This window comes from Monodelphis domestica, chromosome 4 (assembly GCF_027887165.1).
Source record: "Monodelphis domestica isolate mMonDom1 chromosome 4, mMonDom1.pri, whole genome shotgun sequence".
NCBI classification, from domain to species: domain Eukaryota; kingdom Metazoa; phylum Chordata; class Mammalia; order Didelphimorphia; family Didelphidae; genus Monodelphis; species Monodelphis domestica.
In genome coordinates, this window is record NC_077230.1 from 57,703,934 (window position 1) to 57,730,412 (window position 26,479).

At 38.5% G+C, this 26,479-nt stretch overlaps 1 protein-coding gene across 1 annotated transcript in view; it reads left to right on the forward strand.

The window, feature by feature from the left end:
* The first annotated feature begins 1,566 nt into the window (after positions 1–1,566).
* Positions 1,567–26,479, forward strand: part of ADGRG7 (adhesion G protein-coupled receptor G7) — an 80,074-nt gene continuing 55,161 nt past the window's right edge. The window contains exons 1-9 of the mRNA XM_056826080.1: positions 1,567–1,639; positions 3,227–3,246; positions 9,145–9,289; positions 11,484–11,588; positions 17,011–17,163; positions 17,766–17,899; positions 18,431–18,628; positions 23,660–23,742; positions 26,280–26,410. Of these exons, the coding sequence (XP_056682058.1) occupies positions 1,567–1,639; positions 3,227–3,246; positions 9,145–9,289; positions 11,484–11,588; positions 17,011–17,163; positions 17,766–17,899; positions 18,431–18,628; positions 23,660–23,742; positions 26,280–26,410 (1,042 nt within the window). The remainder of the gene's footprint in view (positions 1,640–3,226; positions 3,247–9,144; positions 9,290–11,483; positions 11,589–17,010; positions 17,164–17,765; positions 17,900–18,430; positions 18,629–23,659; positions 23,743–26,279; positions 26,411–26,479) is intronic.

Consider the following 26,479-nt stretch of genomic DNA (forward strand, 5'->3'; position numbering starts at 1 on the left):
AAGGGGACATGAGCTAAACCTTGCACAGCCTCCTCTGGGAGTTCAGGAGGCAGAAAGTAAGAGGAAGCACATTCCAGGCATAGAGCACAAACTGAACAAAAACATGAAGGTGGGAGATGGAATATAATTTGGTGTGAACTTTTAAATGTGCTTTAGTGCCTGCGCACACTATCCTCTGAGTTGTCACCTTTCCCTTAAATAGAGTATGTGTGTGTGAAATATCTTCAAAAAGTCTGACAGGTGGTTGAAGTAGGTGGTACTGAGTCCCCATAGTAACTGGGTAGCAGACAGCTAGAAAGCTATGCTGTGATTAGTTTGGTCAGTGCAGCAAGCTGACCAGCAGCCACTACACTAAAAGGAATATTCACCTAATTATTCTTTGAGGAGCACAGCTGAAGCCGGAGGGATGAATAAAGAATTTGAGGCAGACACTTACACAGATCAGACAATAGGGAGAAGCCTCACAGAAAGCTCCTGTTATCTTTCTTTGCAGGGACACAATGCAGAAAGATAAAAATAATCAACAATTCGTGAATCAGGAATGAGGATCGAGTAACCTCTGATAGATTTAGAGCTTACACAATAAGTGCAGATCACACAGCTTTGAGGTCAGGAGAGAAGGAAGGAAAGATTAGAGCAGGAAGATCTTTATAGAGAGCAAAGGGGGCTCCATTGAGGGAGCGGTTCCTGGCTTGAGGCCAAGTTCCAAGTAAGGGAAAGAAAAGTAAAAGAGAGCGTTTTCTGGCAGCTTCTCAGTATTTATTGGGATAATGAGGTAAGAGATATGTAATACATAGGCATCAGCACACAGTGGATTGCTATTGGTTCAAATGTAAATTACAAGTTCCAGGCATGGATTACCTTAACCAGGTGAACACAAAGAAACCTGGATTGGCACCAGAATGTTAAGAATGCTGGGATCAAAGGTCAATACCTTTACTGTCTTGCGCAGGTCTGACCATGCAGTTCTCAATACAATTCTACAGATTAAACATCTACCTTATACATACACACGTGTGGACTGTTACAGTCAATATAAAGTTCCATTGTTGTCCAAAAGGATTTGAGAGGGTGACACATTTCAAACTTTTAGTTCTTAGCTATTTCTTTTTCTTTTTTAAACCCTTACTTTCTTTAGAAAAAAAAAATATATATATATATTTAATTTCTTTCTAGATAACATGATGGAACAACTTTGCATCTTTTTTTCTTTCTTTTCTTTCTTGATCTTCTTGCTAATGTTTCATTTAAAATGTTTGCATCAGTATTCATTAATTGGGAATTAAAGGAAGTCAGGAAGGTCAGTAGTCAGAGCAGAGAAGGTGAGACATGGAAGATAGACAAGAATACCTAGGAAGCTCTGGTCATTGTATTGAACAGTATACTTTGGGGATTAAGCTGTAAGAAGACTGGAAAGATGGGAAGGGGCTAGATTATGAAAAACTTTGAATGCCAAGCAGGACATTTTTATTTGATCTTTAATACAATGGGGAGTTACAGGAGTTTATTGAGAAGTGTGGGTGACAGTCATAGTCATAACTTTAGGGAAATGATTTTAGTGGCTGAATGGAGGATGACTACTTAGTTGTCAGCCTGAGTGCCTGGGAAGATGATGTTATCTTCTACAATAATAAGGAAAGTAGGAGGTGATGAGGGTTTAAGGGGAAAGATAATGAGTTCTGTTTTGGACACAGTGAGTTTAAGATGTCTACTGGACATTCAGTTTGAGGTGTCTGAAAGGCAGCCAGAGATGCAAGGTGAGAGGTCAGCAAAGAATTTGGGGCAGGATGGGTAGATTTGAGAATTTGAGTTTTGAGAATCATCAGCACAAATATGTTAGTTAATTAAATCCATGGGAGCTGATGAGATCAACAAGTGAAGTAGTATAGAGGAAGAAGAGAAGAGGGTTCAGGATAGAACCCTGAGGCACATTATATTTAGAGGGTATGATCCAGAAGAGATCCAGAAAAGGGAACTGTGAGGGAGTAGTCAGCTAGGTAGGAAGAGAACCAGGAGAGAATACAAGAACACTAAGGAAGAGAGAATGATGAACAGTGTCAAAGACTGCGGAGAGGTGGAAGAGAATGAAGACTAAGAAAAGGCCATTAGATCTGGCAACTAAGAGACCTTTGGTAACTCTGGAGAGGGTAGTTTTGGAGGAATGGTGAGTTAAGAAATGAAGTTAAGAAATGGTGGTTAAGAAATGAAAAAGAGGAGAGACAATGAAGACAGCTTTTCCAAGGAATTTAGTTACAAAAGGCAAAAGAGATATAGGAAGATAGCTGGGAGGGGAGGATTAAGTAAGGATTTTCTCAGGATGGGGAAGATGTGAGAATGTTTAGAGGTAGTAGGAAATGGTAAGACAGAGAGAGATTGGAAATAAGTGCCAGGATGCTATTTCTATCTTCAATCTTTTATTCTATAGTTCCTGTTTCTTTTCTAATTGTTTTCTCTAGTGCTTTAATTTAATTAAAAACATTTTTTTAACTTTAAAAAAAACTCATCTTGGGTCTTCTAGGAATTCTAATTGAACTTGTGCCCTAACTGTGTTTTTCTTGGAGACTTTGTGGTTGATATTTGGAAGTCATTCTCTTGGTCTTTTGTCTGGAGCATCCCTTTCATCATAATAGGTTAGTATGGTGGGGCCATAGGCAATAGATTGTTGTACCCCATTATAGGAAAAGTGGCATAGCTGATACCAATTCCAGAATTGGAGGGGAGAAGAGTGCTAAAAAAGCTACCAATTAAATGGCCAGGCAGTAGGGAGAAAAGTAAAGTGTTATTGAAATAGTGGTTCAGGTGAGACCATCATCAGGTAGCTGAGAAAGGGGAGTGTGGGAGTGGGAGTAGGGCATGATGAGTGGGAAGAAAGGAAAGGTTTAAATCTCCAAGGCATGTTGTGTGGTTTTGGAAACAAGCCTGATGGAGAGCAGGAGATCCTGGAGAATAGGAAGTGACAATGCTAATTGGCCTTGATAGAGGAAGCTTCCATACCAGGGAATTCCCTATACCAATGAAATTCCAAGTCCATTTCCCATTCCTTGCCTAAATTGCATATGTCTATATCCTTAGCAGTATTTAAGATATCAAAGTTAGCAATAAAGGTTTTATCTACTTCAAGCAATGTGCCATTGCAATTTAAATAGTTCTGACAGAATTTGAGGTAAATGTATCATTCTCATTCTTAGAAAAGTCCTTGGATTTGTTCAATTCCTTTATTTTACAGGTGAGGAAATTGAGCCCCAGGTAAGATAAATGACTCATCCCAAGGTATCGAAGACAGGATGTGGGGATAATTCATTCATAGCTTGAAGGGACCTTAGAGATCATTTAGTCCCACTTAGTCATTTTACAAAGGAACAAAAAAAAGGTCCACATTGATAAAGTGACTCTCTTGAGGTTTTATAGGCTTAGTGGTAGAGCTGGAACTTCAATTCAGGACCTTTGACTCTAAATATAGTATATTTTCCATGGGCCTCAGGTCCAGGTACTAAATTCAACTCAGTTAAGCTCTTATTTGTCACTCATAAGATTTCTAACAAGATATTAAAAATACCTTCATGAAGAAAATTTGATTAGTACTCTCTAAGAAGTTCAAGGGACAGCGCCTTCAGCCACAGCCACCTTTTTCTGAATTGCAGGTTATAGTGTTACAACAACTGAACGACAAGACCTTTGTCCTGATCATCAGGTTGGCACAGAAACCCTTTGGGTGGTTTAATCATTAAACCTGTTTTATTGACTATAAGTAGACATAATATCAGTATTTCTAGCAGCCTACTTGTAAATCACAGAGAAACATAACTAAAGTTTTTCTTAACTTTCAACCCCTTAAAATGAAGCCAATTGAGTGTTACTCTATTATATACACATTTTTATATTAGATGTTTTTGTATGTAGTATAGAAGTAGAGTAGTATCTTCCTCCAAATAAAATCAACTTGTAAATGAAGATTAACATTTATTGGGACCACTCATTTCCTCCTTTCCACACGACAGAGAAAAAGAATACCACTAATTTTGTAGGAAATTGCCCATATAGTAATCTCTGCTGTTAATTGAAAAATGACTTACTTGGAAATTTTCTCAAGGTATGGGCATGCTTAGGATGATGGGGAATCCAACACATTGTGCACTTGAGTTTGAAAAACCGATTTTTATTTTGGAACAGAAAACCCATAGCTTCAAGAATTGACATCAACAAAGATTTTGCCAGAGCCATCGAGCTCTGTACTAGGGACACAGCAAAAAAGGCAAAAACAATACCTTCACTGAAAGAGTTCACAGTTTAACAGAGGAGACAACATGCAAACAACTCTGCACATATGAGATACACACAAGATAACTGGGAGGTCATTTCAGAAGGAAGGCACTGGCATTAAGGGGGCACTAATAAAGGCTTTTGGCAGAAAGTTGTTACTTAAAGGAAGGCAGGGAAACTAGGAGGTAGAGATCTAGAGGCAGCACATTCCAGGCATAGAGGACACAGCCAGTGAAAGCATTTAAAGGAAGTAACTAATGTTTTCATGGAGTTGATCCTTTGCTAATATAATTTTTTCTAATTTTTTTTCCCTAATATAACATTGCTAATATAAGATTTTTACAAGTTATAACACATTATTCGGGTTTCATATTTGTTTTAAATTTTATTTTTTAAAGATGTGAAGTAACAAGTTTACTGCATAGTAGGATCATATTTGATTTCTATATTTTAGAGCATTAAGAAAAGTCCTTTTATTGTTCTATTGTGAAAGAGATACATTCAGAAGAAATCACATTTTCAGATTACAATACCCAGAGAAAGAGAGATCAGACTGGTGGTGCTCTTTGTCCGTCTCCCCCCCCCAACTTCTCCTCTTCCTCTTTTTTTCTCTCTTTTTTCTTTCTCCCTCCCTTCCTCCCTCCTTCCCCCCTCTCACTTTTTCCCTCTTCCTTTCTCTCTCTCTCTCTCTCTCTCTCTCTCTCTCTCTCTCTCTCTCTCTCTCTCTCTCTCTCTCTCTCTCTCTCTCTCTCTTTCTCTCTCTCTCTCTCTCTCTCTCTCTCTCTCTCTCTCTCTCTCTCTCTCTCCTTCTTTCTCTCTTTCTTTTCTTCTTTCTTTCTTTCCCCCTTACATTCTATCCTGGTAACAACTCTAAGGTAGAAGGGCAAGGGTTAGGCAAACAGGACTGAGGGTCTTGCCCTGGGTCACATAGCTAGGAAGTGACTGAAGTCACACTTGAATCCAAGTCCTCCTGATTCCAGACTGATGCTGTGCTACCTAGCTGCCCCTGGTGCTTTTTCTTTGAACCAAGTCTAGTGAGAACAAATTATGTTAACAGTATTTTTTGAGCCATTTAAAGCCTACATTTTGTTATTTTGTAGTTATGAAAATTGTTTTTAATAAGGCAAACAGTTGTGGACAGTTTGGTTATGATGTGTGCATATCTCTGTAATCTGGTAAACAACCAATAAACACTTATTCGTGTTATTAGGAAATGAAAGCTTTGATTGTTAGATTCCTTTCGATATTGATTTAGGTAAGCAACTACCAATCAAAACTTAGATGTAACTTGCAAATCCCCTTTGGAAGAATGATTAAAAACAAACAAACATATATATATATATATATATATATATATATATATAATGTCCTTGTTACCTCATGGATAACTCTGACTCTGTACTTTCCCTGTATTTCTTCTAGCAATTTCCAGAGAGTATACATTAGTAATTCTTTTTAAAAATCCACATATCACAGAGGAATATGTTGTGGTTCAGTCAATTCAGGTTTGTCCAGCTCTACATGACCTCACTTGGGGATTTTCCTGGCAAAGATACTGGAATGGTTTGCTATTTCCTTCTCCAACTCATTTTATATATGAGGAAACTGAGGTAAATGGGATTAAGTGACTTTCCCTGTGTCATATAGCTAGTGAGTGTCAAGGATGGATTTGAACTCAGGAAGTTTATCTTCCTGACTCCAGGTCTAGCATTCTATCCCCTGTGCCACCTAGATGCCTTAGGAATACATAAAGGAATTAATGGAACAGGACAGATGTGTAACAAACAGTAGTAAAAAATTATAATAACTTTGAATTTGACAAAAGCTTAGATCCAGGTTTGGGGGATAAGAAATTACCATTTGGCAAAAATTTTTAGGATAACTGGAAAGTAGTTTGATAGAAACTATTTATAGATCAATAACTTACACCATGTATTAAAATAAAATCAAACTAGATGCATAATCTAGACATAAAAAGTAATATCACAAAGATCAGAGAACATAATACCCATCAGATTTATGACAAGAGAGGAACTTATGAGTCAATAAGAGATGGGGAGCATTAAGATCTAAAATGGATAATTCTGATTATAGTAAATTGAAAAGGTTTTGTATAAATAAAACAAATATTGCCAAAATGGAAAGAAAGCAGAAAATTAGGGGAACATTTTTATAGATAGCCTTTTGGATTGAGGCCTCATATCTAAGACATATAGAGAATTTTATCAAATTTATGAGAATAAGAGTCATTCCCCAAATGATAAATGGGCAAAAGATATGAACAATTTGTGAATGAAGAAATTAAAGCCATATATAGATATATGAAAAAATATTCTGAATCACTACCGATTAGATAAATACAAACCAAAACAATTTTGAAATATCATTATCACAGCTAACAAATTGACTAAAATGACAAAAGGGCAAAATGACAAATGTTGGCAAAGATGTGGAAAAATGTGAACTGATCCAATCATTTTGGAGAACAATTTGGAATTACACCCAGAAAGTTATAAAACTGTGTATACTTAGTAGGTCTGTTTCCTAAGGAAATCAGGAGAAATGGAAAAGAACCCACATGTTCCAAAATATTTATAGCAGCTCCCTTTGTGGTGGCAGACATGGAAATTGAGGGAATGCCCGTCAATTGGGGAATGACTAAACTAATTGTGGTATATGTTTGTGATGGAATACCACTGCACCATGAGAAATGATGAATAGGTTAATGCTTTAAAAAAACTATATAAGATAACAAACAGCAAAATGAATAGAACCAAGAGAATACCATACACAGCTACATATTTTATATTTGAAGAATAAATTGTGAATGTTACCTCCAGGGAATAAACTAAAAAATATACATATTATGTCTTTCATGTTCTCCATCTGCACAAAATTAAAATATATATGTGTATATATACATATATATACTTACATATCTGACTCCCATATGATGCCTTATATGGTGTATGGAGGAGAAGGGGAGAGACACTTGTAAATAAATTCTATTAATTAAAAAAAGGAATATGTAGAGGAAACAAAGTGCTATTTTTCATCCTTCATTTTTGAAGAGGACTAATGACACCTTGGGGTGATGTCATGATTTGCTCTCAGATTGGACTTAAAGTGTGGCAGAAACACAAAATCATCAGCCTTACTCCTCTTTTTTTAATATTAGAGAAAATAACTTTGTAGAAAAATGACAGAATAAAATGGTCTATGAGTTAACACTGATTTTACAAAAATATATAATTTATTTTAACTGAGTTTCCTCTCCTAAGCTATAAGTCCATGAAAATAAAGATGTGCCATGTGTATTTTAATAACACTTGCCCCAATGCCTTATATATAGTACCTGTTAGAAAAGGGATCCACACACTATGGCTCAGGAGCCAAGACCTGCCATCTTGGATGGCCTGAGAGTGAAGAGTTTTTACATTTATTTTTAAATGTATCATTTAAATAAATTCATATAAAATTATTTATTATATTTATTTTTAAATGGGACATATAAAAGCAGGCAGCAAGCTGTATTTGACCCGTAGTTTTCTACCTCTGTCCTAGCCAACTTCCAAGATGGTGGAAAGAGTGCTCCCACCAAGAAAGTCATGCCCCTGCAAGTATTAACGTGGGTGTTAGGTGCTAAGGAGGGAATATGGGTAGGTGAGGGTGATAAAAAACTGCCCAAGGTCTCTCCCTGTTCTCCAAGAGCTCATCAAAGAAGATAAGGATTAGGCAGTAAAGGATGCTATAACTAAAACATTCATTACTTTTCCAGCGAAGCCTCTGGTGATGAGTAGCTCTGAAGTGAGTCAGTCTGGCACACAGAGACATTGCCAAGCCCATGCTTAACATTTTTCCAGCTTAGTAGAACCTACCAGAGAGTTTGTGGCAGGACCACTGAGGACCCAAGAGCCCCTCTAGGCTATAATGAGGTGCTGCCCCAGACTTAGCCCTCTATTTAGGGCTAAGATCATTGGAGTCCACTGAGGACCCAAGAGCCCCTCTAGGCTATAATGAGGTGCTGCCCCAGACTTAGCCCTCTATTTAAGGCTAAGATCATTGGAGTCCACTGAGGACCCAAGAGCCCCTCTAGGCTATAATGAGGTGTTGCCCCAGACTTAGCCCTCTATTTAGGGCTAAGATCATTGGAGTCCACTGAGGACCCAAGAGCCCCTCTAGGCTATAATGAGGTGCTGCCCCAGACTTAGCCCTCTAAGATCATTGGAGTGAGATAGGTGGCAAAAAGGACAGCACTGGACCTGGAGTCAGGAAGACTTCAGTTCAAATCCTGCTTCAGACATTGCTGAGCAGTGTTGACCCTGAACAAGTCACTTCTGTTTGCCTCAGTTTCTTCATCTATAAAATGGAGATCATAAAAGTTCCTTATCTCCCAGGAATGTGACGATCAAATGCTATACTATGGGCACTGTGCCTGGAATGTAGTTAAGTGTTATACAAAGTTAGCTATTATTCTTTGTCCTTCCCGTTTAGAATGTGACCTTCTAAAGGGCAGAGATGGTGATTGTTTCTCTCTGGGTGTCTTCAGCACTTAGCTTAACGCCTGGCACATTGTCATTCAGTCTTGTCTGACACTTCATGACTCCTCTTGGGGTTTGTCATCTTAAAAATGCAGAAACTGAGGCCAACAGGGTTAAGTGACTTGCTCAAGGTCAAACAGCAAGCAAGCATCTGAGGTTGGATTTGTACTCAGGTCTAACCAAGCACCAGGTTCAGTGCTCTATCCACTGTGCCTCATAGAATGTTTGCTACTGGTGATGTTCACGCCCTAAAGAGAGAACTAGGATCGCAATCTGTTGTGATCATATTCCATACCGAGTCATTTTTATCCAGAGAAACTATTCTGCCCAGAGCACTAAATAGAAAAACAAACTAGCTTGTTTGAAACATTCTGTTTTTCTAGCACCAGTGAAACCCACCCCTTTTGAGTTCTGTAAGAATGGGGGCACCTTGGAGAAAGATGGATGCGTTTGCCCAGAGCAGTGGAAGGGACAGAGATGCACTATAGGTAAGTTTCTTTGGGCTCAAGTTTTGATTTTTCACTGGGCTGGCCAGGCGGCAAAAGATTGTCTTCATCACAGTTCTATATGAAATCTTATTTGAGATCAGGAATCTGGAAATCTCCTACTATGTGCAGGATTTTGTACTAAGGAGGACCCCCCAGAAGAGACAATCCCTGCTGTCAAGATTTTGTGGTCTCGTAGTTCTAAGAAATACTCATTAAATACCTACTATGTGCTAGACGCTATACTAGGTGCTTGGGATACAAAGATAAAGTGGAATAAGGTCTGCCTTCAAGGAGCTTACATTCTCCTCAGGTGAAACAGCATGTACACATATAATTAAAATAAAAAAAAAAAACAACCCATACTTAGTAACTCTCAATACCCAAAGGATCCGGTACAGAGCTAATAAGAAGGGCAATTTATTGACAAAGAGCAACAGTCCCAGAGGGCACAAAGGAAAGGTAGAAAAGAGTGTGATAAAGGCTGGAAGGTTTGGGCAGACGTAGAATAGTAAGAGAGTAAGGAATGGTGGTCAGTCTATAAAACACAACGTGGAGTGAAGCCGTAGAGCAGTAAGTTGTCACGTCCTTAATGGTAATAATGATAATGAAATTATCCTGAAAATTTACTTGCCAATTTGATAATATAAATTGACATTTCTTCTGAATATACCAGCAATCTACTTTAGAAGTCAGGAAGACTTGAGTTTGAATTTAGCCTTGGACACTTAGTAGTTGTACAAACCTGGGCGAGTCACTTAACCCTGTTTGCCTCAGTTTCCTCATCTATAAAATGAGCTGGAGAAGGAAATGGCAGACCCCTCCAGGAAAAAACCCCGAATGGGGTCACAAAAAATCAGATTTGATTGAAATGACTGAATAACAATTGCACTTTAGGAGTCCATCAGTTGCAGGTATGAGGCAGTGTGTAATCCTGTGAGTGTATCATCTGTAGAGCCATTGAATGGATTTAAAACAAAACATGGCAAAATGAATAGCTGGGAACACTTGCTCATGCTGTTGAAATGAGGGCAATGTGGGTGGTATATAGCCACTCCAGCTGCCTACTGTTATGTATATTCCCAGCACTTCATACAATGCTTTGCAAATAGTAAGTGTTTAGAAATTGCTTTTTCATTCATTCATTCATTCATTCATTCATACCCATAATAGCCTTATAATTACAAGGGGGAGCCAAGTACATATAAAATACATGCAAGTCAATAAATAGCTTTTTCTAGGAATTTGGCTACTGAAAAAAGAAGAGATATGGGATGACAGCTTGAGTAGATGGTAGAATCAAGTGGAGGGTGGGAGTTTTATTTTAAAAAATTTTAAGTATATATTTTTATTTTTTACTGTCATGCAAAACACGTCCCTATTGGTCATTGTTGTGAGAGCAAAGTCATACATAATCAGAACCCCAGAAGAGAACAAAAAAAAAAACGGATATGAAAGACAACTTCAACAGTTCTTTCTCTGGAGGTGGATAGTACTTCCCATCAAAAGTCTTGCAAGATTGTCCCAGATCACTGCATTGCTGAGTGGAGCCAAGTGTTCACAGATAATCATCACCCAGTATTGCTGTTATTGTGTACAATGTTTTCCCAGTTCTGCTTATTTCTCTCTGCATCAGTTACCGCAGATCTTTTCAGCTTTTTCTGAAATCATCTTGCTTATCATTTCTTATAAGAATGATATTAGTTAACAATAATTATTAATAATATCAGCACAATAGTATTCCATCACCAACATGTGCCAGAATTTGTTCAGCCATTCCCCAACTGATGACCATCCCCTCAATTTCCAATACTTTGTCACTACAAAAAGAGTAGCTATAAATATTTTTGTACAAGTAGGTCTTTTCCCTGTTTTTATGATCTCTTTGGGATAAAGACACAGTAGTGTCATTAGAGGGTGGGAGTTTTAAACCAATGCAGTTTGCTATGTTTAAGGACAAAAGGGGAGAAACCAATAGATGAGAAGTGAAAGATTAGTGAGATGGTTTGAAGGGGAAGCCAACTCCAGTAGATAGAGGAGTTGAGATCAAAGGTACACTGAGATTTTGCCTTGATGGATCTTTTATGACCCTCAATCATATCATGTTGGCTTTATCTCTTGACCTTTCAGTAATTTCAAATTTGAAAATTCCTGTATGTTAATATGAATCTAAAAATATTTTCTTTCTCTTGTACAGTTAATTTCTGTAAAAACAGCACTGATAACAATTTCCATTTCGACATTATCACAGTGGGAAAATATGGACCTTCTATAGAAACATGTGAAGATAACACTAGCAATGGTAAGTGTTCTCTTTGTATAACTTTTGTAATAAGAATTGTCAGGTTCTTTCATAGCCATGGTTCATGGTCCAAGAGTCTGACAGAGGACTAATTTAAGGAATGGGAGGAAATTTAGGCAATCCAATAATGAAAGATAACGATAAAGTGTATTTGTTAAAAATCCCTTCATTTGACTCTGGCTTAACTAACTCTTAAATTGTTAGGATATATTTTCTTTCATTTTATTGATACACTCCTAGAAAGCATTATCTATATCAGTGGTCTCCAACTCCTCTTAGTTAAGAAAAAAGAAAAAAATTGATCAGTACCTTCCCTTTTAAATACATTTTTATGTATGTATTGCCATTGCTACTTTACATAATTATAGAACTTACTCAAGAAGAGAAATTGGAAAAAGAGGATAAAGGAAAAAATAATGTTTGACTCTAGAGTCCAAAGGGGTTTACTGAGGGGAGGGTGACATGATCAAGCCTGACTTTAGGAAAATCACTTTGGAAGTTATATGAAGGATGACTTGGAGAGGGGAGAGTCTTGAGACAGGGATGAAAGTAGGAGGGTATTGTAATAATCTAGGTGAAAGATGATAATGACTTAAACCAGGGTGAAGGCTGTGGGAGTAAAGAGAAGGGGACATATAAAAGAAGCATTGTGAAGATAGAAACTGGCACAATTTGGCAATCGATTAAATATGTGGGGTGAGGAAGAGTGTACAGATGGGGATTATGTTGAGGTTGCTGGCAGGTCTAATTGGAAGAATGGCAGTGTCCTTAATAGGGAAATTCAGAAGAGGGTGGGTTAAGAGAAAAAGCTAATGTAACTTTAGATCTCTGTTGCATCCCAGTCCTGACTTCTTGACCAATGAGACTCACTTTACCCAAATGAAAATTAAAGATGGAAATCAGGATTCTTGCTCATTGATCACTGCTCCAGAGCCAACACTCTGGGAAGCACTTGTAAAGATAATTTTAGGGCTGTGACCAGGGGAAAATCCCAAATAAAATACCCAAGTCAGTCTGGAAATTTATGATAATTTTAATTAATATAGAGGGAAGGATTTAAGGAGAAAGAGGGAAAAGGGTATAGGATTTCTCCACCTGACCTGTGTCAGGGGGAGTTCAAGATCTCCGCCACTAGGTCTCTGAAGGAGATTAGAGGCTTCTAAGAGGATAAAGTTTGGAAAGTAAAGTAGGAAAAACTCAGCCAGAAACTCACCACTGAACCAGACAGTAGCTGTAGCCATGCCAAGATGCCGAAAGGCCCAGCATGCTACCACCAGCCACCTTTCCACCACCAAAGGTACCGGAGAGAGGAAGATAAGACCTTTTACTCTTGTGTCCCCTCCTCTAAATTTTCACATCTACTAATCACATCAGAGGCTTTTTCTCCAGGACTGCCCATTCTTTAGTTCTCATTTTCTTTGATTAAATTATATCTTTTGAGTTACTTAACACTTTTTTTGTTAAGTTCACCTTTTGTTAGTTACTTAACCTTTTTGTGATTAATTTAACCTTTATAGTTACTTAACACCTTTTTGTTTTAAGATCTTAAAATAGACTTAGCTTAAAGTTCTAGCTTCACTATAAAGTAAGAACTAAGTGCCTTCATTGTTCAATCAGGAGATTACAATTTCATCTTCTCCATAAAGTAAGATCTAAGTAGGGTGGAGTAATCTAAATTTCACACACTTGAGCTGCCAGAGATAGGGTAATGGGTGTAGGGTAAAGATACTCTGGAGAGATGATGACTTTCCCAATGTTTTGGGGGGTGTTCCAAGCAGGTACTCTTGGAGAGAAAGGAGGTAGGTGGGGATTTTGCACAGTTCCAGAAGGAAAAGTAGTAAGAGTTTGGGGGCAAACAGGTAGATGTGTTGGAGACAAGTCTCATGATTGGACTCTCTCATTCTTTTCTAATTAGTTGATCATACAGTCTTTCAGGTCAGGCCACAGCCCTCATTTTGGAGAATACCAAATGCTGAAAAGGAAACAATATTAATATTAAACATATGTGTAACTCATATAAGCATTGGCCATGGCCTCTGTTAGAGTCCTCTGATCATCTCCATTTCTTTATCACTCATTCTTCAAACCCTTCAAACCTGGCTTCCAACTTCATTTTTCTACAGAAACTGTTACCTCAAAGATTACCAATGATATCTTAAATCAGGGTTGTTGTCATTGTGTGTGTGTGTGCGTGCATGCACATGCGTGTGCCCTCCAGACCAGTTACACCACATGACTCTTAGTTTCAAGGACTAAATAGAAACAGGAGATATTTGACATAAGACTATTATAGTAGATAAATAAATTGCTTATGATGTGAATTTAGGGTATATATGTGTATAAACATATAAATGTATAACAACAATAATAATCTAGCATTCCTATAGTATCTTTAGATTTACAAAGTGCTTTATACTTCTCTTACTTGATCCTAACAACAAACCTGGGAGGTGGGTGTGATTATTATTACCATTTTACAGTTGAAGAAGCTAAGGTTGAGTGAGGTTAAGTGACTTGTGCAGGGTCATATAGCTAGTAAGTATCCAAGTTTTCCTGACTCCAAGTTCAGCGCTTGGCCCTCTTTCCTATCTGCCTCTGGTGTGTGTTCTGAAAACTTTACATTGTAGAGGAGGAATTGAACTATACTGAACTTTTCTGTATAAAATTTTGTGGCGATGACTCTCGTGCCATTTAGCTGAGCAATGATGACTATCTGGCAGTTGCTTAAAGAAAACCCAATCAGTCACTGAGCTATTTTTGTTCAGATAGCAGCTAATCAGCATCTAGGATTAGCAGGAGCTCAGCTTTTGGCGATCTATGAACAAAGCAGTGGAGTGATCTTCCTGGAACACAAAAATGCTTAAGCAATAGTGGTAGGTGGGGATAGAATAAGGAAGGCTTAATTGCCAACCAGCCTAATGTGTTAATTGACCCAGATCTGGGGGAAAATTAAATGATCTGCTTAAGCTCCATGATTACATCGCTATGCTAGTGTACAGGGATGGATTTTTCTTATTTGTGCACATATTTAGTAATGGGTTTTTAGATATTCAGTTGAACTTCATAACTCAGAAATAGATGCTGTTTGTGCATCTGAGGAAATTGAGTCTTTTAGGTTCCTGGGATTACTCCGTCACACACAGACAACTTCCAGGACACTTATTCAATATTTATTTGTTTTAAAGCCTTTATCTCCTGTTTTAGAATCGATATTAAGTATTGGTTCTAAGGCAGGAGAGCACTAAGGGCTAGGCAATGGGGGCCAAGTGACTTGCCCAGGGTCACACAGCTAGCAAGTGTCTGAGGCCAGATTTGAATCAAGGATCTCCCATCTCCAGGTTGGTTCCCTAGCTACTGAGTCACCTGGCTTCCCTGTAACATTTGTATTTGAGAGGGACCGGTACTCTTAGGATTCAGGGGAGGGGCCCTGGGAATTTTCAGCCAATCATCAAGTAATTATTAAACACCTGCTATGTGCCAGGTACTGTGCTAAGGGATTTATTAATATGATCTCATTTGAACCTAACAACAACCCTAGGAGATGTGTGATTATTGTCCTGTTTATAGCTGAGGAAGCCAACGTAAACAACAAAATAATGACATCATTTCTATTCACAAGTAGCTTACATTCTAATGGGAGATGAGCACATATAAAAAGACGTGTCATAATTAAAAATGGATATATGCAAAGTAAAAAAATCAACAGTAGATTGGGCTGGAGAGCACTAGCATTTGGGGAGAGGCAGAAAGACTTCATGCAGATAATGATGCCTGAGCTGTATCTTCAAGGAGGGAGGACCTGGGAGACAAAGGTAAGGAGGGAATAGATCTTGGACATGGGGGCTGGCCAAGGAAAGGGCACAGAGAAGGGAATATTGTGTGTGATGAACAGAGAAGAGGATGGTCTGGCCAGATTGCAGGGAGGAGGGGTAATGTCCAGTGAGGTGGCAAAGAGGTTGGAGCCAGGCTATTTAGGTTCTAAAAGATAATCATTTACCGCCTCAGAGAGGGAGCAAGGGAAGGGATCTGAATCAGAAAGCAACTGTCAAAAATTGTTTCTACTATCATGTAACTTTGGAAAATTCATGTGTAAATTTGTCATTGTGATAAAATAAAGATAAAATTAAAAATTTAAAGATAAAGTTAAAAATTTAAAAAAAGAAAAAATTTTTAATTGTTTCTACTTGTAATTAGAATTTTTTAAGGTAACAGAGTTCATGGTTGATCCTTGAGGCAATAGGAAGGCGCAGCAATTGATTGATTAGCGGAGATGTGTAGTTAGATCTGCCCTTAAGGAAGTCATTTGTGCAGGATGGACTGGAGTGATGAGAGACAGGAGCTCAGGGAGACCAATCAGGAGGCTGTTTCAGATCATCATCATCATCTCTCACCTAGATTCTTGAAACAACCGACTAATTGATGTCCCTCACTTATGGCTAGGTTAGAGCTGCAAGGGGCACATTTATATAGCACCTACTATGGGCCGGGCACTGTGATATATGCATTATAAATATTATCTCATTTGATCTCCATCTTACAGTTGAAGAAACTGAGACAAACAGAAGTGAAGAAGTTAAGAGGTTGTGCCTTGGGTCATACAGGTGTATCTGAGATTAAATTTGAATTGAGGACTTCTTCACTCCAGGCCCAAGGTCCTATTTTTATTCACTAGCTGTCATTGTCAGTGCCATTGCCCTCAGAGAGTGCTTCCAAGCCCACATTCTTCAGTTATTGCCTAAAGAGATGCAAACTGGCCTGGGCTGGGAAAGCAGTACGTCAGAACTCCTACTGATCAGTAGTGGGACTGAGTCCATAAATAGACTTCACACTTCCAACCTGGGCAAAATGGAGAGACCTAGTTAAGAAAAATAGAAAGGAAGAAAAGGAGGAATACAGGAAGGAAGGAAGGAAGGAAGGAAGGAAGGAAGGAAGGAAGGAAGGAAGGAAGGAAGGAAGGAAGGAAGGAAGGAAGGAAGGAAGGAAGGAAGGAGGGAAGGAGGGAAAGAAGGAAGGAGAGAAAGGACGAGAGGAAGAGAAAAAGGAAGGAATAAAGGAAAGAAGGGAAGAAGGGAGATGAAAAGGCAGAAGTGAGGGAGATCTGGAGGGAAGTAGAGAGGAAGGGAGGGAGGAAGGAAGGAAGGAGAAAAAAAGAGTGCAATCAAGAAAGAGGAAAGGGAAGAAGAAATGAAGAAAAGGAAGAGAAAAATGGAAGGAAGAAAGAAAGGAAAGGAAAAAAAAAGGGATGAAGGATGGAAGCTAGACTGATTCTCAGAGGATGAATTTTTCGTTCTTAGTGTACCTGACCCAAATTTTGCTTTGCAGCAAAAATTTCAAAGGCCCATAATTAACTCCCACCCTGAATAAGAGATCAGTGTAAGATTTTCATAGCAAACTAATTACATTATTTTTCTTTTCATTAAAGCGGGCTTCCCAAAGGCAACTCGGTTTTGCAACATAACCATTTATGGTGACATAACCTTGGGAAATGTTTCAGAAGTGAACTGTAACCAGAACCTGGAGACACTGGCGGCTCAGGTATGTGTTACACCATGTCTGCTAGAATCCTTGGAAGATGGTGAGGCTCACAATGAGAATAGGTAAAATGAAGACCCAAAGGAATGAACATTTTTTGCTTTTTTTCATGAGGATTTAATGGAGTACCACTTCAGTATTGTGACTACGCATCCTCTATAGCAATTAACCTTTATCAGAGGTAAAAAGAATGTGATAATGAAAATATCTAAAAATGATGGAAACCGGAGAGTTTAAAACCAGAGAACTGGCAGGAACCTTTGGAGTTCTAGCCTCCCGTTTCCATCATGTACGTCTGTAAGGATTACGCCTGACTTGGGCTGACATCCTGTTAATTCAGATTTGATGCTGGGACAAAGCTTGGCACTAGAAGGCAGGCAGGAGGAAGCTTCCGTCAAGGCAGGCTTGCTGTGAACCTTCCACACCCCCCCTGAGCCAATCAAGTCTAGGCTTTGTGACTTTTTAGAGGAAAAAAAACTAGCCTAATTCACGGGGAAACCTTGGTAGATGCCAACCCTATCCCAATATGACTCTCAAAGATCTTCAGGATTAGAGGATATTCTACTGCCTTGCTCAGTACTTAATTCCAGGGTTCTCTAACCCTAATATTTCAGTGGTTTGATGAACTGGTGATGGTTTGTGTAGGTATTCCTCCATCACTAGAAATCTCACCTTGCTTGGGTTTTCCTGTCCTTTGCGACTGCTGTCCGAGTCCTTTCACAATCCTTCATAAGCAGTCCCCGAAATGGGGTGGGGACTTTCCTTTAGATGTTGTTATGGTACGTGGGTACCAGTAGAGCACTTGGGCAGTCCATTCATCATTCCTCTCTCTTGCCATCTCTACTTGCTTTTGAGTCTCTGACACGGATTCATTATAGGCCATCACTATTTCCAGAATTTGTCTTCTTTTGAATACTAAATAACAATAACAGCTAGTGTTTAGTGCTTTAAGGTTTATAAAGCGCTTTATAAATATTATCTCATTTGATCTTCACAACAATTTGAGAGGCAAAGTGCTCTAACTATCTCCATTTTATGGTCTAAGAAGGTGAGCCTGAAAGGTTGTGACTTGCTCAGGATCACAGCTTGTAAGTATAGTAAGTATATGAAACAGAATTTGAACTCAGATCTGGCTCTTGTTTGTGCCTGGCACGTAGTAGGCACTTAATAAGTATTGATTGATTAAAACAGTAAGGAGTACTGGAGTAATTGGTAGTAAAAGGAAGCCTCACGCAAAGTCATTTTTCAAAATATTATATGTTATATATAATCACTGTGTGAAATGTTTTGGTTCATTTTGTTTTAAACAGGTAGAAAGCAACACTACAGATGATTATACAGAGATTTCTTCCAAAACCCTGGCTTTAACCTCCAATACAAACCAGCTGACAGCTCAGAACATCTCATATGCTACCACTGTGGTACAGCAGATTTTCAATGAGTCCAAGAACGTACCATCCGAGGTAAGACTTCCTGGAGTCCACAAGCAAAAATACAAGCCTCCCCTTGTTCCATGATCCAGGACCCGGGAGGTGTCTATCACTGAGATTGTGTTTGCCTTCTGCTGCATATGTCACTCAACCTACCTGTTTCCCCATTTGCCTTAGCTATCAGAAAACCAAGCATTGCCTTGATTGCCCAGTACTGTCGTCTCCATTCAGGTATTTAAATGCAGTCCTCTCTCACTTGGCCTCTTATTCCTCCAGGTATTAACACTTTCTTCCTTTTGAAGTTGCTTTCTATTAAATACTATCAGTCAGTCAGTCAATAAAAAATATTTATTAAGCACCTACTATGTGCCAGGCACTATACTAAGGGCTGGGGTCTTCCAGTCTAACAGGGGAGATGACTTGCAAATAACTATGCACACATCAGGAATAAAGAGGATAAATTGGAGATAGTCACGAGGGAAAGCACTAGAATTAAGAGGGTTCTGCAAAAGTCTTTCTATAAAAGTGGAACTTCAAATGGGCTTGAAAGAAAGCAGGCAAACAGGAAGCTGAGAAGAGGAGGGGACAGCTAATGAAAATGCCACATGGGGCAAGGAAATGCCTTGTTTGAGGAACAGAAAGAAGTGAGTGTCCGTGCATGGAGGGGGTTAAGGATGTAAAGTATAAGAAAACTGGCAAGGTGAGGATTTGATGTGATCTAGAGGTGATGAGCCACCGGATTTCCTGTGCTTCTATAGAGTATATGTGTGTGTTTACCTATATGTATTTGAATATAATTTACATAATATTTAAGGTTTGCAAAATGCCTTACAAGTATTATCTGATTTAATCTTCAAAATAAGTCTGGGAGTGAAACGCTGTTCATTTTATACATGAGGAAACTGAGGAAGAGGGAGGTGAAGGGATTCGCCTAGCATCACCCAGTTCCTAAGTGCCTGAGGCTGAGTTTGCGCTCAGCTCTTCCTTATTCCAGGTCTAGTGTTCTATCCCCTGGGAGACCCAGTTGCCTCCATCTAGTAGAGTAGTTAGATGGAAGAAGGTTGATAGATAAATAGATAGCGTATGTGTTTATGTACCTAGGAATGTACTTAAATCACCACTATTTCCCCCAGCCCCTCCCTGGAGCTTACACAGACTAGACAGCTACCCAGCCAGTGACACAGAGATGAGGGACTCAGTGAAGATGAAGAAATATATATTTTAGATGTGTCTAAAATGGACATTTTTGTGTTTGGCGATACATGTTAAAACAGTTTTGTTTTTCTGTCTTTTTTCAATGAGAGGAGTAGACGACGAGCGAATGAACTTTGTAAAACTAAACTAAAATTTAATTTAAAATGGAAGAGTTTATAAATTCCTTTAGGTCATAGACTATTTCATTGTAATTGAGCTTTGTGTCTCCATTGCCTAGTGGCAGCCAGGTGGCACAGTGGATAGTGTGTGGGACCTGGAGTTAGGAAGACTCATCTTCCTGAATTCAAATATGGCTTTAGATAGTACTAGCTGTGTGACCCTGGGCAAGTCACTTAACCTTACTGTTGATCTTAGTTTCCTCATCCATAAAATGAGCTGGAGAAGGATATGGCAAACCACTCTAAAATTTTGGCCATGAAAACTTCAGATGAGGTCCAAGAGTCAGACACAGTGAAAAACAGAAAATTCCCGTTGTCCTGAACCGATAGGAGATGAATAAATGCTTACTGATATTGTCTATTTTTAACATCGTCATAATTCTCCTAAGTATCCATTCCGTGCCCAGAGAGTCATCCCATAAAACAGAGAGTATTTTTTTAGAAAGGAAAAAAAGATCAGCTCACAGATCAAATACCTCTACAATGTGTATTAACATTTAAATTTACCAGTTAGAGTTATGCTTTCCTCCATCTGTCCCTAACAATTTTTCCCCCAAGTAATGTTTTCCCCATCTTCTGTAAATATCATACTATGTTCCTTTATTTACTTTACCTTAATCTTTCTTAAGGTGGTCCTCTTCCCACTCACACTCTTCCTGCCACCTTTGATTCTCCCCTCTCATTTGTTACCACCCCCCTTTGCTTTGGAGTTTTATTAGTTCCTTTTTCTTTATCTTTAAACTCTAATTATATAATCATTTCCTTCCTTTTCCCTTTTTAGTTGATCCCCCTTTCCTCTCCTCCTCTTCAACTAGTTCTGTTCATTAGTTATAATTTTTTCATTTTTTCTTCCCCTTTCCACAAAGGATTGGTCTCTTTGTCTTCATTATCTATCCTCTCTTTCTCTCTACACTAGACCCTTGCTTTCTGATTGATGGTCTCTATAATTATCTGATCTCTTTCTTTTCTCTGTATTACTCAAGCAACTAAAGTTTCCATGACATCCATTCTAGGGTTCTCCCCTCTGGGCAGGTTCTGCCACTGCCTTTTAGAGCTTGTCCACTAGATTCCTCTTTTCTATCACACCTTCCTCCTAAGAATATCACCACTTATTTAGCAGGTGTCAGAAATTACACTGCCCCATGGTAAGGCTCCTCTGCCACCATATCCCTGATTATTCAGCTGACTATTGATCTAATTCACTCCCAGCTGAGACAGAAGGTGTAGATATTTCAAGCACCAAATCCCCCCAGGCCACGTCCAAGGTCTTCATCCCCCTTCACAGACCACATCTCTTTATCCATAAGAGCATCAGTTGAATTCCTTTCCACCTGAAAGGAGGTTTCTTACTCTTTGTATCTTTCCCCTTCTTCCTCACTCCTACCCCAGTAGGCTTTTTCCTTTTCTAGATGACATTCCCCTAATTACTAGTCTTTTACTTAACCCTGGCATATCACCACGTTTTCCTCTCCCCCTTCTATGTACTCTTTTAAGTTGTGATGTCATCCTACAAAAAAACAAAAACAAAACCAGCATTGATTCACATGCTATTGCCAGGTTCTGTTTATAATTCTCTTTGCCTCTTTTTTTGTTTCTTCTACTAGATTTCTACATTCACACTTACCTTTCTGTATATATTTAGAAAGAAATTTCTTACTGGTCTCTCTGTTGTCACTCTTTTGTTGCTGAGGTCCTTGGATGCTGCAATTATTTGCTCTGCGTTTTTTCCCCCTTTTTTCGGAGTATTTAAGAAACAAATTTTTCTGGTTTTCTGTCTAAAAATGTTTCAGACACCTCCTTATTATCAAAGTTCATCTTTTTTTTTTTCAAATATGGTTAAGCTCAGATTTGCAGGGTAGATCATTCTGGGCTGCATCCTGCAAGCTCTTTGGAACACATGATTCCATTCCCTCTTGTATTTTCTGGTGAATACAGGATAGTTATGCATTATTCAAATATCCTTTCCTTTGTATTCGAAGGTTTTTCTCTTGATTACAGGCAGAACTTGTTTCTGAATTGAACTGTAAAATCCAACCACTACATGTCTTGGAGTTTGCAGCCTTTTTATTTTTTTTCTGGAGATTATATATTAATTCTTTCAAATGGCATTTCATATTCTATGACTAGCAGTTCTGGTCAATTCTTTTCTATTAATTTCTTTATTATTGTGTTACATTTTCTTTGTCCTGCCTTGTTCTTTTGGAAACTTATGATGCTGATGTTGTCTACACATCCTGACATCAAGATCAGTATCTTTTGCTTGCACAGTAAGCATATTATCTTTACAATTTTTTTAAGTTTTTCTTCTTATTTACTCTTCACTTGTATCTATTTGAATTCCCAGGCTATGATTCTCTCTTTTGTTTCTTTACAGATTTTTGTTTTTCCTATTCTGCTCTTTTTTTTTTGCTGTGTAGGATATAAATTCTGCTCTCATAATTCTAATTTCTTTTTTAAATCACTCAAGAAAAGCATGTTGTAGTTCTACATTCTTCTCAAGTTCCACAGTTCCTCTTTCTCAGCAAATACTAGTCATTTTCCTTTGTCTTACAGTATTTATTCATAAATGCCTAAACTAATTGGTTAGAGCTATGTTAATATTTTCCCCATTGATTTCTTATCTGCTTGTGTTCAAGGTCTTTGAGTGTTCTTCTTCTCAAGACATATGTTATATATGGTAACAGAATTCTCTCTTCGCCTTGATTTTCCCCTATTGTTTACTTTCTGACTCTATTCCCTATGATGGTTGTTTTTGGGGGTTCTGAATCTCAAAGTGTATCAGCCTTCTCCTGCATTGAGCAATTCATGGTTCATCAGTCTAGGCATCTGCCTCACATGCCTTTTGGGTGGTCAGACCTGGATGCTGTGGTCTTTCCTTCAAGTTTAGTTGAGTGTTATATATTCTTTCTTCTCCTCCCCACCTCCAACTGGATCATGCCCTAGTGTCCTGTCCTACTCCTTCTGCTTCTTAGTTCTTTGGTCTAGTATCAACAATTCAGAGAATTGCTACATTGGTGCAACAGGATTGCAGAGGCTGTCAGTGACCCTGCACAAACTTCCATAGCCTTATAGGATCTTAATACCATTAGAAAGAGGGAGAGGGGACGAAGGTGTGGAAGTAGATTTTGTTATAAGCCTGTGTCAGGTCTTTATGTCTGCTAGTGCTACCTTGATGCTAGTAGTGTGTGAAGTGTGGAAGGAGAGCTGAGTGAGCCCTGGATCAAGTTAATAGGTTATTGAGGGTTTGTTTGTTTTTTTAACCTCTTTTGGATTCTAGGTATCAGCCTTGGAGACAGCTGATGTTGCTTTATCTTTAGCACTTAATATCATTTTGGAGACATTTGAGAGGGCATGGAGATCCAAGTGCTCCATCTTGTTCATGCAGCACAGATGTTGAACTACATAGTTATAATGGCTGAGTTGGAGCTTAGAATTAAGAATATGCATTACTCTCATCTCTTTGGAGGAGTGGAGGCCTAAGAGGGTGGAATATTGTGGATACTGTCAGAAGTGGTTGATAGATTTTTAGGTTTTGATTAACTGATTCTTTTCCATTTTTAAAAAATCTTTATTACAAGGAATAGTTATCTAAATGGGTGGGAGACATATTTGGAAATGGAGATGATATAAAAACAAAAGTTATCAAAAAGATTTTGTTGCCAAAAAATAAAGATCTTAAAATATTTGTTGAATAATTGATTAATCTTCTGAATTTCTGATTCTTTCTCCTTATCAGGCAAAGAAAGTTGCAGTAGCCACTGTAAGCCAACTTCTAGATGCCAAAGAAGACATTTTTGAAAATGTTGGCAGCTTTGGAACGTAAGAAGAGTAACAATTTAGAAATAAAACATAATGAATCGAAATTTGTTCATTCACTCATCTCTTTCCTTCCCTCCTTCTTTCATTCTCTCTCCCTCCCTCCTGTTCCTCCTCTTCCCTCTCCTTCTCTCTCTCTCTCTCTCTCTCTCTCTCTCTCTCTCTCTCTCTCTCTCTCTCTCTCTCTCTCTCTCTCTCTCTCTCTCCCCTCTCTTCTCTCTCTCTCTTTCTTTCTCCTCTCTCTCTCTCTCTCTCTCTCTCTCTCCCCTCTCTTCTCTTTCTCTCTCCCCAATGTTGAAATATTAACAAAGGTTGTTTAATCCCATAGATTCATTTAATCCCATAGATTCATGTCCTTGACTGAAGTAGTGAACTATAGATTGGAAACATCGTTTTCCAGATGGCTACCTATTGGGTCCAATTAGCTTTGTGGCCCTGGAGGAGCAAGCCTATATGCTTATAAAGGCAAACATGGTCTTTATAGCTCTGGTGGCCTAGAGACTATGTAAACTGCTTCTAGTCCTGACTTTATAAACTTTTCTAGGCTTGCTCAATTGGAAGGACTAAAGATTGCAGAGGAATGAACCCCTCTCCTTTTTATTCCCTACTTTGTTGCCAGGTCAGCAACATCATACATCTAGAACTAGAAGGGATGTCAGAAGTCATTTTGCCCAAATCCTACATTTTACAGAAGGCTTCCCCCAGATGATGTGCCCAAGGTCCCACATGAAGTCAACATTAGAGGTGGAATTTGAACTAAGAATCTTTAATCCCAGATCCAGTGTACTTTTGACTGCTCTGCTCACTACTAGCCAAATAATTCACTGCAGTGATTTGTTAGTCTACAAGGTATTTCCCTCCCTACTCCCCATCTCAAGCTTCAGGTCCCTGTACTGACTCCACATTAGTTCTTTCTTTATCACTTTCAAAAATCCCTAGGTCAATGTAAAATGGTGTGTTTCTTCCTATAATTCTTTTGGGCAACTGGGATGTAAATAAATCAATAGGTTTCACTAGTTCTCAATCTATAGGATCATGAGAGTATGGATTTATAGCTGGAAGGGACCTTCCATGCACTAGTTACATGACAGAATATAACTCCTCATAGAGGCTACCTGTATAAAATCATAGGATCATAGATATATAAGCTGGAAGAGACCTCAGCAGCCTCCTAGTCAAAACCACAAGGGGGTATAGCCTGACCTTAGAGACTAAGTGCTTAGTAGATGATAAAATTCAAAGAAAAAATACAAATAATCTCTCCATCATTCAAGCAAAGGTTCACTGACCTCTTAATAAGTCTGTCCTTGGCTTAAGTATATGTCTTAGCTATGCATGCACTTATAATAGTGTCTAGACTTTGTCATCCTATGCAATCTACCACAGAATCTTTGCAACTTCTCATCTTTATCCTTCTCATCTGTTATTGTTTTGTTATTCTTTGGAATGATTCAGCCACAGTGTTTTATGGGAAATTCTCATTGAAATTACTCAAGAATGTTCTGTGCTGATAGGAAGAGTGGATGAAAACATTGGGAATGAGGAGGAAAATGTGAGGTTTTCTTTACTTCCCCCTGAGTCCTTTCCTTCCCCACAGAGGTATGGGTATGAAGGAGCCTAGGAAAACAAGGAGAAAGTATTGATATAGAGATAAAACTGGCAGATAGCACCATCAAACTTGGGTTGAATGGCATAAAAGGTAAGGGACACATTGCTGACTATGAAGGTTCTAAATTCAAGAATTGTGAGAACACTAAGTGGAGCCATAAAATTGTAGCTCCCCCTCCCCCCATCAATCATTAAAGTAATAGAAAAGGATAAGTAGGAGATGCTTTGTGCTTCTAACAGGAGATGGAAATGATAAAATCTCTGTAGAGTGGGCAAGTTATCTGCGGTCCTTTTGGCCTTATAAGTTAGATTCAGTAAGTGCTATTTATCCCCATTTTACAAATAAGCAAACTGAGGGAGGTAACAGTCAAATGACTTGTCCAGATCCTCCCAAGTAGTAAGTGAATGAGACCGGATTTGAATTCAGGTCTTCCTGCTTCCAGGTCCAGGGCGCTATCCATTTCAACACCCAATTGCCTAAAAGTCTTGCTATTTCTCATAAGGGGAAGTATATAAGATTAGCATAAATCTTTTCCCACTGCTAGGGAAAAAAATGTCCAAACTACAGGAACTACTGATGGTGAGTCAGCAACATCTTCTTTAATTATGAACAACAGAAAAATTGAAGACAAATAAGTGGCTCAATAGATTCAGAACTAGACCTAGAAATGGTAGGTCCTGGGTTCAAATCTTTTCTCAGACATTTCCTACCTATGTGACCCTGGGTAAGTCACTAAACCCTCATTGCTTAGCCCTTACTGCTTTTCTGCCTTAGAATCAATACAAATATTGATTCTAAAATGGAAGGTAAAAATTTTTTTAAGTATATTCTTCTTCAAGGGGACTAATGACACATGAAATTTACATCCATAACAACATTAAATAATTTCATTAGATCTAAAGATTGATTATGCTCTCTTCTTTCAATGAAGACTTACTAAAGAAATAGAGAATTATTCCTTGACTTTGATGAATGAATCTATAGTCCAGCCCAACATTGCTGTCCAGTCTGTTGACCTGTCTACAAAAGATCCTGTAACTGTTATTTTTTCTGTTCGAAGAGGTGAGTGACTTTTCTTCATTTACCAACACTAACATCATTTATCAAAATATTTGTCAACAACATTGAATT